A 14,584-nucleotide genomic window follows, 5' to 3' on the forward strand; every position below is an offset into this window, starting at 1 on the left:
CAGCATTTGCATGTTTGCATGGCAAGCAACAAAAAATTCAATAACCCCAAGTCTGACTTTGCTTTTGTAGGAATGTTTGAAGTAAGCAGAACGGAGTGTAATATTGCATTTCTATCCATCTCAGTGCTTGGTACTCATTTACATTGCCGTCTTAACACGCATACACACTTGCACAAAACAATACAAAATGTTTCCCAGAATATTTCTCTGACAAGGATTGAGTTTCCTTGATGATATCCTTTCTTCTGTTCCAGTCCAGCTGTAGAGAAAGTCTTATTTGAGTTGGTTTTTTTACCTTCTCATGAGTCCCAATTTATTTTCATTTAGTGCATTTGCTCCATGTATAGGGTTCCACTAGTGAACAGGGTGGATTAGAAGTACTCTTACACAACTGGCGTAAATACCACACATTTTATCTGCCTTTGACATCATTTTTATGTAATTCATAATTCATCATTCAATTCATTAACAAATTCATAAAATGGCGTAGTTAAGGTTTTTTAATTTGCCATCAATGTTCTCAGAACACTGGCTTTCAAAAAGTTGAACCAGACAACTCCAATCCACAAAAAAATATTTATTATTTAAATGAAAACATATGTACAAAAAAGCATTTTGGGGGTTTCACTCCACAAAACCTGTCTTGTTTTCAATGAATATCCAGTATCCTGATGTAGACTAAACTCTTGCTTTGTCAAAAGGGTGACAAGAAGAAAAGAAACAATTAATTCATGTATGACTTTATACATCTGTCAAATTAGTTTAAGGGCATAGTCCTGCGATGTTCAGTTCAACTTTTTGTGTGTTGGCATATTTCCTAAGACAACCACATTTCAGCAGTGAACAGATGTGTTGTTTGGCTATCTCTCCTGTAGTCTATAGGCCATTGTGAATCACTTCCTGTAATGGTCATTCAAATGAGGGGACGCCATCAAGACAACAAAGAATTCCCTGACCTTTGTTTTACAAAATTCTGTGCGGAACACAGTTCAGGTATACAACTGAGGAGAAGTACATTAATACTACGGTCATCAACGGTCTAAGGGTGTAGAGAACCCAACTGACAAATTAGAATTGGCTTGATTCCTTTGAGACAGTGAGGTTCCATGGCTCACCTTGCAAACCGATTGCTGCTCTACAGGCAGTTTAAGAAGGGGACAGCGTCAGAATGCGAGGAGGAAGGGGGGGGGGACAAAAAAAAAAACTACAACAATAGGAATAAATACAGATCAGAGATGGAAACAAAGTGATCCATTTCGTCAGCAAAAAATGGCGGGTTTGCTCGTAGTCACGGTCTGGGTCTCCATCCCTCCACCAGAACAGAGGGAAGCCAGGACACACAGACTTCTTTTTGACGATAGCAGTAGCGACGGTTGCTTAGTGATTGATCTTTGCAGAGTGCAATTGGCGTCACGTGGCTTTTAGCGCCGCGATTCGAAAAAACAGATGGGGTGGTCGGCCGTCGCCCCTCTCGCTCCCGCCTCGGTCTCTTCCATCGCTAAACAAATGGACGAGCTCGACTTGAAATGGGGGAGGAACAACACAAGACCGGCACGGTACACACCTTGGGAACATACGAAGGGTAGGGAACCCCCAGCGAAGCGTCAGTAGCCCTTGGCGAGTTCTATCCCAGTCCACAGAGTGGAGCAACAACGGCCTGCGGTCTGTCGGGCGGTCTTTCGGGGGTCGTTCGGTGGGGGAGTGTGCTCTTAAGTCTACCGGGTCGACAAAGGGAAGCGGAGGTTGTCCTTCCCTCAAAACGATGGCCCACTCAGAGAGCCAGCAGGGTGGGCGAGTTGAGCGAGTCGGAGGACTGGTCCCCGCTGCTGCTGCTGCGCCGGTGGGCCTTGGAGCACGACTCGGAGGACGGCGAGGGGCTCTCGGGCTCCAGCATGTTGGGGTAGGTGAAGATGAGGCTGGGCGCGTTGGGCGTCGTGGACGCCGGGGTGGACGCCGCCACCACCGGCGTGTTGAGGCTGTCGCCGTCCGAGCAGTACATCCCGCCGCCGAGGCTCATGACTCCGCCCCCTAAGCAAATGGGCTTGATGACGGAGCGCTGGGGCTTGCCGTCCTCCGAGTCGTCGTCCTCCTCGGGTTCCTGCTTCACCACCACGGGGTTGAGGGGCCCACGGGGGCCCAGGTTGAGGGAGCGCATGGTCAGGGGAAGGGGGGCGCACTGCTGGTGCTGTTGCTGCTGGTGCTGGTGGTGGTGCTGGTGGTGGTGCTGGTGGTGGTTCAACACCTGGTGGCGGTCCTCGGTGGGCAGCTTGCACACAGGGTTGTGGGCCACCAGCATGAACTCCAGCTTGTCCTTCTCCTTCTGCAGGGTCTCGATCTCCTTCTGGAGGTCCGCTTTCTCTTCCTCGAGCTTTTCAGTCTCCTGTTCGCAAAGAGAAAGCGTGGGATGAGCAACAGCGGTACACACAGTATATATGTGAGGTCGATATCCAGTGTAGCACAACTCACGTCAGACCTCCTCACAGGATTCAGCTTCCTCACAAACACTTGGTGTGGTTATATATTTGGCACCTGAGTATTGGTTTGGTTGTTTGGTAGTGTATTTGGTACCTGAGTAATAGGCTACACACTATGATAGATTTTGCAGCAAGGGCATAGAACCATTGCTTAGGTTCCACATAGCGGCGGCTGCACCACTAATGTCTGTCCACTAGAGAGCACTGTTTGATTGCTCAGGACTGTGGATGAGCTATTTGAGACAGACATCATAAAAACATGGGTACTGAATGATTGTGTGTGTGTGTGTGTGTGTGGTGGTGTGGGTGTATGTGGGTGTAATCTAGGAGTTTAAGAGATTCATCAAAACATATTATCATCATAATATCAATGAAATTAATCAGAACTGGCCTCAGGACTGGCCTGTGAGAACTGCCTCTGTGTCATTAATGTTTCAGAGATAAAGGCATGCCAAGGGTCCAGTTACAGACAGGGGTGGGTCCAAACATAAATCACCTCTCACAACGTCGTCTTAGAGCTTTGACTTGGGTGCAAAGGCATGAGGAAGTAGAAAGTAGGCTCAAAATAAATGTTTAAAAAAGCATTATAGCGCAAGAGCAAGTAACAACTGTGTTGGTAGGAAATGTTCTGCCAGTCAGCATTGGAATGTGGCACTTCCTTATTAGGGGATTTGACAGTGAGCAGGGAAAGGGCGGTTTTGCTGGGAGTAACTGTGTGTGCGTGTGTACCTGCTGGGTTTTTGTGTGTTTGAGAGAGAGAGACTAGATAGAGAGAAGAGACAGACAGAGACAGACAGAGAGAAAGACAGAGAGAGAAAGGGAGGGGTAGAGGAGGGTAGGGCGGCTGTTAGTAGACTAAATTGCGTGGGCTAGAGAGACGAACAAGTTGTCCCTAACAAAAATGTCCACCCTCCTTTTACAAAGAAAGCCGCCTGCAGCGCATTCCTCATTTCTTTGAGAACGCCAAGCTCCCTATCACTGTACACGAGATAATTAGTCCGTTTAGATGCAGAAGCGTCTTCTAGGCTGGGTTGAAAACAGCCTGGCCCGTTTACAGCCGTCTTAACCGAGAGGAAAAAAGCCTTTTGTTGGCACCGTCTGTGGTCTAGCTTAGTGCTAACAGCTAGCAAGATTCAAACGTGTATCCCAGGGTTCTGACACCTGAAGCTCAACCAGCTAATGGGGCACAGCAGGGGCGATTCTAGGATCAGACCTTTAGGGGTGCTCAGCCCCCAATGAGAATGTGACATGAATACAGTGCCTTGCAAAAGTGTTAAACCCCCTTGCTAATAAATCCCTAATTTCACTGGATAACAATTAATAAATGTATTTATTATCATGCAAAATATTGAATGAATGAAAAAACTAAGGATGTCCCTTTCTTCATGAACTACCAGCATCAAATGATAATAAACAATAATATATATATATATATATATATATTTTTTTTTTATTATTATAATTTTTAGGGGTGCTGAGATGAAATGTAAGGGTGCTTGAGCACCCCTAAAAAGGGTCTAAAATCGCCACTGGGGCACAGCCACAAATACAAATGCATTAGTGTTCTGCTCTTCAGTGCAGTGAAATCTGCTATAAAGTATCTAGTCCTATTTCTGTATGTCAGGGGGGAAAAGCATTACGTTTCTTAAGAAGATGGATGTGTTTATACTCAGGCTGGAGTATATGGATACCATCAAAAAGGCCACTACTTCGACCGATCTCTGGTAGCTATGGCTACTGTTTGAATACTGGAAACTTGTCCCAAAATATATCATATATTTATTTTAAAAGAAGGTACTAGGAAGGAACAAAGGAAGACATTCATAGTCGGATAGGTGTCCCTTTAGTATCAGACGTCAGTGTGCAGATTGGGTGTGGCTTTCAGGCCAGTGAGGCAGAGGGGTGGGGTGGTATGTGATATCAACGTACCCCTTGTAGCATATCTGTCAGCTCTCGTCTGCGGTTGCGGCATTTAGCGGCGGCCAGCTTGTTCCTCTCACGTCGCACACGCCTCTTCTCCTCCTCCTCTGGGGTTAGCTGAGAAAAATACAAAGCCTACTTAATTACTGACCAAAGTTGTGAAAAAATAAATAAAAGATTGACCAATTATGGCCAAGATTAAACCTGTTTACAGTTGGAACAAACAAAAAGGTTCCTTTATTTATTGATTTTTATGTACAAAGAAACAGTCCATGTAATATTAAGGAACAGGTCTTCATAAGAGTTTTTAGGTAATAATCTCAGTCAAAACGTTGAAACCTTACTATGTTTATACTGATAGAAAAGATACAAATATACAGTTCAATCATCATCATCATGCAAAAAACACAATGTACCTGCTCATCTCTCTTGCGGCGTCCACGGGCATCTCCAATCGAGCGGATGACGCCGGGGCGTGCCAGCGTGTTGTGTCCCAAGAGCCCCGGGCCGTTGGTGAGATGGTGGCCGTACGGGTGCGAGCGGGAGTAGGGGTTGGACATGGAGGTGATGACGGTGGGCTGCACCATCCACTGCAGGTCCTGGCTGGTTGTGATGGCGTTTATGGTGGGTATGAAGGCACTGCTGGAGCCGGGCATGTCGACCCTGTACTTCTGGAGACAGGGAGGGTCAAAGAGAGAGAGAAAGAGACACACAGAGGGAGGGATGGAGGACAATGGTGAATTGACCTTTTCGAGACATGTGAAAAAGGACTGTTATCATCTGGCCTTTTGATGTCATGAAGCCACTGATCAATCATTCATAATCAATTCACCTGTATGTGAACAACTGTCTTAGTAGACACAACACCATACGTGTAGCATACATTCATTCACTCACTCACTCACACACACTCATTGACTGACAACCCACCCGTTATAAAATTCATACATTCCCTAGCATATCGTCCCAGTGAATCACTATGCACACCCCACTTTAACCCCTCGAGTTGCACAATGACACCCTGAGTGAATCATATGGGAAAGCCCATGATGTGGAGTACTCCTTCCTAAGTGTACTAAAGGCTTGTGTTAGGCAAGTCATCTGGAAAGGAAACATTGTAAGCCTCAGCATGGCTCGCTGGAAACACAGGTTAGATTTACATGACCGATTTTCCCTTGTACAAAGATGAGACTGGTTTAGGATCTTAGAAATACATCAAGGTTGTCTGATAGAATCTCCACACGTGTATGCGCCCCTCAATTGTGAACAGAACAGCAGAACTGAAAATCTATCGTGATTGACCTATTCCTTTGTGGCGCTGTGCGACCGAGAAAGACGGTGGTATTGCAATATTGGTTAAGATAAGAATTGTCTTGACATGTATTTTGGTCAGAGAGGTAAGAAAGACATCGAGTGACTGAAGAAAACACACGTTATATAGCCTAGGTCGATTTATCATGAGCTGACGCGTCATCAGAGAATCAGAGTTCTAGTCTTTAGATTTTTGATAAGCGCTGGACTATTCTTGAATTATAGGTGTGGTGGTAAATCAAATACGGGATTAGGTAAAACATAAAAAATAAAAAGGGTCAATTCCCGTAAAGCAGGAAGCTGTATTACGCTGCGGAAAGGATATGAAAGTGTGTTTCTACTGTCCAGCGGCCAGCACATTCCATAAATTAGGCGATGATGAAAAATTCCACAGACTGCACAAATTCCCGGAGAGTGCAAGAACGGTCACGACTTTAATAGTTATACAGTGTGACCTTTAGGAAAATTGATTTCCTGTTGTCTATTACCGTGTGTAAAACTGACAACCTTATCCCGCCATTGTAAATGTAGCCTAAAAGGAATTCTTGAGTTATGGTGCAACACGTAGGTTGCGCGTTTCCCGTAGCTTCTACATCTGGACCATAGGCCGGGAAATTGCCAAATTGTTGCTGGAAACGAGGTAGGCTATATCAACAGTCGGGGGATTTAACGTCTGAGAGGACGTAACTAACAGAAGGAACATAACAGAAGGAAATAATGACCAACCAATTCCATGGAAGCCAAAACATTATTCAAACTTCCAGGAAGATTTTCCTCTGAAGTGTACGCATACGGGAATCGTGTCAAAGCAGTGCTTACCGCAGCAAACAAGGAAATGCTTAATTTAAAAACTTCACTCGTTTTTCACTATAATTTCAATAGAGGGCAGTGCACAAACGCCAGTGGCGAACCGTAAAAATGAGAACGTTTATCCCTCATACTGTCAGCATAGTCGCCCAATATGCTTTTAGTCACCTTACATCATAACAAGTAACTTTACATCTATAAAAGGCACCTTAGTGTCCCTCATACGTTTTTGGAAGGGAGACCCGATACAGCCGCGCATTCTTGATTCATATAGCTCTGTCAAATCTAGTAGTAGCCTAGGCTATAGCCTACCTGTTCACAGGGTATACAACTTGCTGTTGTTGCGTATAAACTGCTTTTCACATCTGCTCCGGGGTCTTTTTCGGGTGACTTTGAAGCCAGCCGCAAACCCACAAGACAGGAGCCACAGAATATCTTTACCCTCTATAATAAAACTAATCGTCGCCTAATCGTTGTTTTCTGCATTCATCGCTACGAATGGCTAACATTAGGCTATTACAAAGTAAGGGTAGGCCTATTTATTTCAGAGAGAACTGGTAGCACCGGCCTGTGTAATCACAATAGGACATCTGGAGGAATTACTCCAGACTTCGAGTCACCAACATACCCGAGGGCACATTGGGAGATTAAACATCTCCAGCGTCTCGCCAACGGTCACTGCGTGACGACGTGGTACCCAACTGCAAAACTCTACACAAGCTCACTGAAGTTTTGTTGGTCATGCCCATTCGTGTGCGTATGACATAGGGTCAAGTTTCGCGAAACTTTATTATGAAGTAGCTTAAGCATCAGAAGCATAAAAGTGTTTGTTGTGCCTGAATTGTATACAGACTCCACTACAGACAAACTCCCAAGCACAGAAAAGGGGAAAGCTTTTCTTCGAGTATATAGGCTATATGCCTTTCCCAGAATGCATGTGAATATGATTTTTATTAAGCAGGATAGGAAGATATATTTACGCGCGCCAGCTTTGATGCAATGTTATGTTACCAAATGTAATTTCAAATTAAATCTTTAGGGCTGATATGAACCTGCCATTTTCTCGCATAGTCAGTGTACCAGTTTGTAGGCTAGCCTTATGTGCGGCCGCTTTGTGAAGATGCTGATGCATAGAACATTGAAATGTATTTATTGGTTGTTTTCAATGATGTCATTGATGGGCCAAGTGATGCAAAAAAACAACGTTCCCACAGCTTCAAAAGCGGTCGGATTATCTATTAGGTTTGTAGATTTCAACACAAACACACTTGAGGTTTCATTTAAGTCAGAAATATTGATAGCCTAGGCTACGTAGATAGGGCCGTGGTCACTCATGCACAATAGTTGCCGAAATAGAAACTCACAGATGGATCTGCGCCCTAACGTAAAACGCACGATGTGATCCGTCAAAGACTACATCATTCATAATGTGTATTTGTTAACTTTAATCTCTACGATACATTACTTTGCTTGCCATGGTGCATAGGCTCCGCAAGTATGCATACTTTCATTTCGCTCTGCGCTCCAACGCTTAATATATCCATTGAGTCACCGATCAAAAACTGTGTCAGTGGGTTCATCAACAACTTCCGAGTAAGACGGTGATGAAATATTACATTTATTGTTATAGGCCTATGTGCTTGGGATAAAACACGTTTCCCACAAAAGAGCGTCAATAACACCATAGACGTGTTTTGCAAATAATGAAGGCTATTACGAATGAGTAGGACTATTTGAAATAAATATATTTCTCAATTATATACATAAACTGAAATCGTGGAAGCTGACACTTTTTCTTTGTAGCTATTATGCACAGGCTAGTAGCTAGGCTACCTGGTAGCTGGAGGTAGAGATCGGACTGCCAATCGTGCTGCTGCCGCTTGTGAACGACTCTGGCTGTGCCGGTGAAGTGCTGCTGCCGCGGGACGACGTGTCGTAGTTCCCCGAGTAGTCCTGGTACATGATCCAGGAAAGAGATCGTTTTCAGTAGATGATATAAGGTCCGAAGCTCTAATGATCCTTAAAGAGAACAGCACAAAGGTGAAATCCTTGCGTGTTGAGAATGACTCGATACCAGTGCTCGTTCACTTCAATATCCAGATGTTTGCAACCACAAAGTGCAAATTCAGTGTAAAATGAAATTAGCTTTGCTTGCTAAATAGGATTAAACCTCGTCTCCACACAAAATAAATATTAGATTCCTTGATATCAATAGCAGGCAACCACTTGATGTATAACTTTGTTCCTTGAGTTGCAGCTCCAGGTAAAAAAAACTACGGCGGACTTCAGGTGCGTTAGTCGAAGCGACTTTCTATAACAAATGTCAGTAGTACTAGGACACCTACTTTCGCAGTCAATCCAGAGGCGAAATGACCTGTGCCGCGTGTGACTCAAGATTAAATTTTCTTTCCAGTCAAGCCTACTCTACTGGATAGTTTCCTTTTACCGCACTTTATTACAACTGTCTACTGTTCTCTCTGGAACAACTCCGGTCTTTTTGTCCTTCGTTACCACAAGCCCCCCTGGATGACTCACTTCAATGGCACTATGAAGAACTGCGACCGCTTTTCAACGCCAAAAAAGTTGATCACGTCACGGTCTGGGCGTCTACATTTCAACTTGGGGAGGGGTGTCTGTGTTATGGCAATTCCGCATAATTAAGCTCATCAGACAAAACGTTGTTAATACAGTGGCGGTGTATAAAGAAGTAAATAGCGATTCAAGTTAAAAGACTCGTGCTTTTGCTTTGTATCTGTTAATTTGAGGATGTTTGTCTCCAATCACCATTTTTCTGATTTGGTACTGTCCATTGACGCATGTTTCCTAAAATGGGCAGTTGCGTCAGAGAACACGCGTGTGGGTTTCCTTGGTAAAGGCGCGTCAGACGCAGGAGGGATTCCCTCCCCTCTTTCGCCTCACTTTCTCTTCTGGAACTCAAGAGGTAGGGTCTCCAGCGACAGGTAGACGCATCTTTAAGCACACTAGGCTATTCAACATAGTTATATATAACCACATCGAATATAGCCATTGCAGGCACATGAACTCAGGTGTTTTTCGTCCTTCCTATTCAATTCAACATTGTTTCGCAATGGTCGACTTTGTGTTGGTGCAGATAAAGAGAAACAGAAGCCTAGGCTATAACCTCTCAATATTCTTGTTTAAATTAATCTGAAAAGCTAAGGAATAACGGTTATACGGAGGCAATTTTCACAGCCTTTAAGTTATGGTTGTGTGCATATAACCGTCCTCGCTGGTTCCAATCCGCAAAACGCATCCCATATGCGTTAGAAAGAGACTAGGCTTTAGGGCGCAGATTATTTCATATACACTGTATTTAACCAATTGAACGGTGGATATCATATTCGTTACAAAAATAATTACAAGTTGCCATAGGCATAATACATGTGGGGTAATTCTGACACACCTTTCAAGGCATAGGCCCCAGAAAATGTCAAGCTAAAGATATGAATTGGCGCATTAACTACAATCCAATCTAGCATGGTCCCTATTTTAATTTTACACACCAGAATTGTGTATGGCGCTCCATAAGGCAGTTTGTCGCGCGTGTCTAAAACAGAACGTCACTTTCAAGGGATTATAGTTTGTCCGTGAGCAATATTGATGAAATTTAGAGTGGCCCTGAAGAGATGAGAAGTGAATATGTCGGGGGTGTCACAACCAGTGAGTGAGTTAGTGAATTTCTTAGCTTGATCAACGACAACAATCAGTTCGTGTCAGTATTTCCACAATGATATGAGTAGGCTAGGCTATTCTCCACAGATGGCTTTAGACGCATTTGAAAAACAACTGTCCAGGAAACTATTAGTGTTGCTCAAGTTCAATATATGCTTGCTATTTCATGGAATAGATAGGGGTAGACTTACTTGGTTGTGCATTTATAACGTCCGCGCACATACGTTTCCAGTTATGGTTTGGAGAGGATGTGAGTCCACGTGGTGTTCTTTTAGTCATGCATTGCCAACAACATAGCCTACCGAGTTCTGATTATGGCTCTAATGCCAGATATCGGAAAGTTAGGAGCATTTTTTACTTAAAATAAAATAGGTTGAATATAGGCTAAGAATAGCATAAGACATAGCTTACTTAAATGCTTTATGCCATTAGGCCTAATCGAAACTGTTTAGATTACACATATTATCTAGGCTACAACACGGGTAAAGGCTTTAGTGCTTCACTGCCTGTTGCACTCCAATATTTTCATTTCATATTGAATGTGGAATCCAAATAGGCTATGCCAATGCCATGATTAATCCTATATGTGTATTAGGCTACAATCCTACTGATGTTATGTGTTTTCTGTTGGAAGCGTTAAACCTATGCATGCATAGTTATTTTGAGCTGTCGAATGTTACAGTAGTGGCCCAAATGTTCCTCGCAGCAATTGAACAGAGAACGAAAACAGAGATCTGTTGTTGCAAGCGTCATCGAGACGTATGTTACGATCCATCTGTTCTCAAACACAATTAGCAGCCCAGCAGAAAAAGTATCCACCACAACAATCGAACCAATGTAGACAAGTGGAAAACACCCTCTGATAATCAGACAATGTTCAACGTCTGCACTGCGTCGGCACGCACGTGTCCTTTTCATTCATAAGTAGGCCCACGAGGAGGCTTAACCTATTTGTGGCCAGGTGCTTCACATTCGCTACAGGTACATGTCTGACGCCATTCTGACGAACCTGTTGACGATTACAATTGATTCCGTTTATAGCTTAGGCCTACACTTTTAACTGGGTGAACACGTGAAATATTGCATAAACTCTTTATCTCTTTTATTTGCTTTTATTTTACTGTACATTTTTGTATTTTACTTAAATTATCCTGTGCCTTTTTTAAACCAGGTTGCTTTGCTGTAGACATGATTTTCACCTACTGTTTATGTCTCATACATATCAAAATATATTTTATGTGGGTTTAAGTTATTGATTGTGAAAAGCCTAAAAAAGGACATTTAAACAACCTCCAAAATGTAATTATACAGTTGTACTAATAATAATTTTCCAGTACACAAATTTGACACCTGTTGTAGCTATAACGATCTGCTGTCTACTTCAAACATCATGTAGGCCTACTTATCAATGAGCAGGCTTAAGATTCAAACCACTCAAACTGCCACTCAAATTCTTCAAGATGGTGGACATTGGACTGTCCTACTTTGGATTACCATTGTTTTCAAAGTATACTACAGTATAACAAATATTGTGTAATTGACAGAGAGGTTTGTTCTGTCGTTAGAATCCCATTTGTCAAGGTATAACTAGTTTGAAAACAAGTTCACTGCTGGAAATCTATGAAAAAAAAAAAAAAAAAAGTACTTATTACTAGCAGCTGCCCTGTTCCTTTACACTACCCACAACGAATCCTTTAATGTCACAGAAATCTGAGTTAAAGTTAAAATTGGTGGTAGTGGTATGCATAGAGTTGGCCAGGAAGCTAAAAATTAGAAGTGTAACTTTAAAACAATCAAACATAATGTGTATGGAAGAAGTGTTGACAATCCATAACTATTCTTTAGACATATTGTGTTTTGGATTATGAAGACCACATGAACTGGGAGGTCCATTCGGGCTAAAGATATCCTGGAAGTTCCTCTGTCACAATGGAATGGCTAGTGTACTGGTACTGTGTCTGCAAAATGTATTATGGACATTCGTTCATGACATCAGAGCTAAGCAGCCTACATGTACTATGGATGTTCAGCTGATTTGTGGCTACATTGGAGGTGTGATTAATATATAGGTCAAATTAGTTACTACTCTCCACTTCAGTTTGACTAAATTACTGACAATGGATTCAACGGATCATTTAGACATTAGTTGCATCTTGTGGGCTATAATGAAAGACAACATAAGACTTGCATTTGTTGACAGCCTTTTGTCACAAAGGTATGGAAGAGAGGGACAGGCTGGCTATTGGAAACCACAAGCTAACTGTTGAATATCCAGCCGATCCTCAGGTCACAAACTAATTATTCTTCAATTGTCAACTGACAATTACTTTTTCTCATGACTGTCAGTTGTCATTTGTAATGGAATTGCAACACAGTTGATGATAAATATAATGTTCTTATGTACAGTAGACTCTTCCTTCCTCCCGCTCTTATTTTCCTCCATGGTTATCTTATTGACAGGATTTAACTTAACCAGGATAAAAGCTCACATGATCTACAGTGGCTAATGAGATTGCTCCAAATGTTGTATGCACGCATGCACACACGTGCTAAAGTGCTGACACCAAGGGCAGTGAGGCAAATACATAAAGGTATACTTCAAATTTCAAAGTGTTAATTTAACACCAGGAGGGCTTGAATTGGTGCATCTGGATCTAAAGACTCAATGAGAACATTGAACGTACCTGGTGTTCAATTTACATTTAGAAATGACATAGTGTGTTGTGTGCTGTGGGGTGTTGTTTATGTGTTATGCAAAGAATGGTCAGGTCAATGTCAAAATACATAACATTGTATGATTTTATCATTACATTACCAATCCTTGCTAATTCGTTAAGTACATACAACTTGTAGACATTCCATATGGGTCACTTAGAACGGTCAAGGAACACAAAACAAAACTGTGGAACAAAAGGATAGATTTCATAAACTACAGGCGGGTTGACACAGCCACAGCTGTTCCAAATAAACCACCAACCTTATATCTCTGCATTAATTTTTTTTTAATGGTTACCTAGACCACCTACAAAATAGAAAACAGAAGCCCAGCAACAGGACAAACATTTGTGAGCATTTTAAGTAGAAGCTAACTGAATTCATTCAGTACCTCTGACATAACACATGCAGAGAGACAGTCGGCTAGTGTTCTTTGTGAACAATACCAGTTGTTAATAGAGCCAAACTAGTTTTATAGCAGGTGATTCCAATGCAAGTTGACCTTTTGACCAGATGTTCTACAGAAGCCTGTGATTTTCTCATGAGAAAGCAATGACACATTTTCTCTTTCTGCTGAGTTTGAGTTTTGAGTACAATAACAAGAAAGGTATGGGCCAAGTTCTGGAGGTTCTAAATACAGAACTGTTGGACAATATGTCACCACATCAGGTCATGATATAGCTTTACATGTGCACTGTGACAAACAGCCACTTCATAGGCCTTATTCCTCTATCAGTAAATGATCCAACACAAGCTTATGGTCGCCTGAGCACTACTGCTGTTAAGGAAAAGATTAAGATTAAAAGATAAACTATGCCAATGTCTAGAGAGGGAGGGAATGGGCGAATAGTACCTTCAAACAATATGCCATTGCGTAGCAACCAAATATTTCCTTGTTTATTTGCTGAAGGGTGGGAATGAACCTTGTGGCCTCAGAATCGGCTCAAGTTGTCAAGGTTTTTACCACTTGTCTTAAAGGAAACCTGCATGACCAAGTAGATTATTGTGCAAGTTTAAAAAGTGACTCCCAGCATTTGCTGGGAAGTGCTTCTGTATAGGCCTACCACAGGAGTGGATAATTGAGTGGATGATTGAATCTTTTTCAGCATTTGCTATGAGCATCAGCTATTGGTTTTAAATGCTAGTAATAACTAGATGGGTGAAACTTGAGCAACTCCTTCAATCAACTCACACATAATCATGCTTCACGGTTAAGTGTGGTTCTCAGATTATAATTTCACAACCAACGGTAAAAGCAGTTCCTGCTACAATGGAAGGAAGTGCGTCACAAATGCACCATACCTTGAAACAAAGAAGAATGGAACGCCGCTCAAGCAAGGCGAAAACAGTCGAGAGGGGGGGAAATGTCGAAGTGCGTGGTGGAAGAAGTGAACAAATAGCCGGGGCAAGGAGAAGAAAAGGTGTCAAGTATTCGGGGGACTTGTGAGCAAGCAAATGAAGGAGTCAACCCCGCCACCTGCAGCTGGGGATAAACAGGACCCTCACACCTCTACCGACTTTACTGGACATCCAAACCAGCTTGTTTAGTCTAAGGGGAAACAGGCCAATCAAAACTAAAGCTGTTCTAGAAATCAACAAAGGAAAGTGGTTACTGGTAGCTACTTGGCACTAACAGGTGTCAGGTTAGGTTGCTGTTTTGATAT

At 42.6% G+C, this 14,584-nt stretch overlaps 2 protein-coding genes across 4 annotated transcripts in view; one reads left to right on the forward strand and one right to left on the reverse strand.

The window, feature by feature from the left end:
* Positions 1-14,584, forward strand: part of nrxn3a (neurexin 3a) — a 532,817-nt gene that overhangs the window by 361,247 nt on the left and 156,986 nt on the right.
* fosl2 (FOS like 2, AP-1 transcription factor subunit) lies at positions 563-9,065 on the reverse strand. 3 transcript variants are annotated; one of them, XM_062468996.1, is made up of 5 exons: positions 8,858-9,065; positions 8,346-8,531; positions 4,811-5,065; positions 4,404-4,529; positions 563-2,380 (listed from the first exon to the last, which is right to left on the reverse strand). In XM_062468996.1, the coding sequence occupies exons 2-5, from the start codon at positions 8,472-8,474 to the stop codon at positions 1,772-1,774; spliced, it is 1,119 nt and encodes a 372-aa protein (XP_062324980.1). In that variant the 5' UTR covers positions 8,475-8,531; positions 8,858-9,065; the 3' UTR covers positions 563-1,771. The 3 variants fall into 3 exon arrangements, with proteins under 3 accessions (XP_062324980.1, XP_062324981.1, XP_062324979.1); XM_062468997.1 differs by having other exon boundaries at positions 4,404-4,511; positions 8,346-9,065; XM_062468995.1 differs by having other exon boundaries at positions 8,346-9,065.

Source organism: Osmerus eperlanus, chromosome 9 (genome assembly GCF_963692335.1).
Source record: "Osmerus eperlanus chromosome 9, fOsmEpe2.1, whole genome shotgun sequence".
NCBI lineage: Eukaryota > Metazoa > Chordata > Actinopteri > Osmeriformes > Osmeridae > Osmerus > Osmerus eperlanus.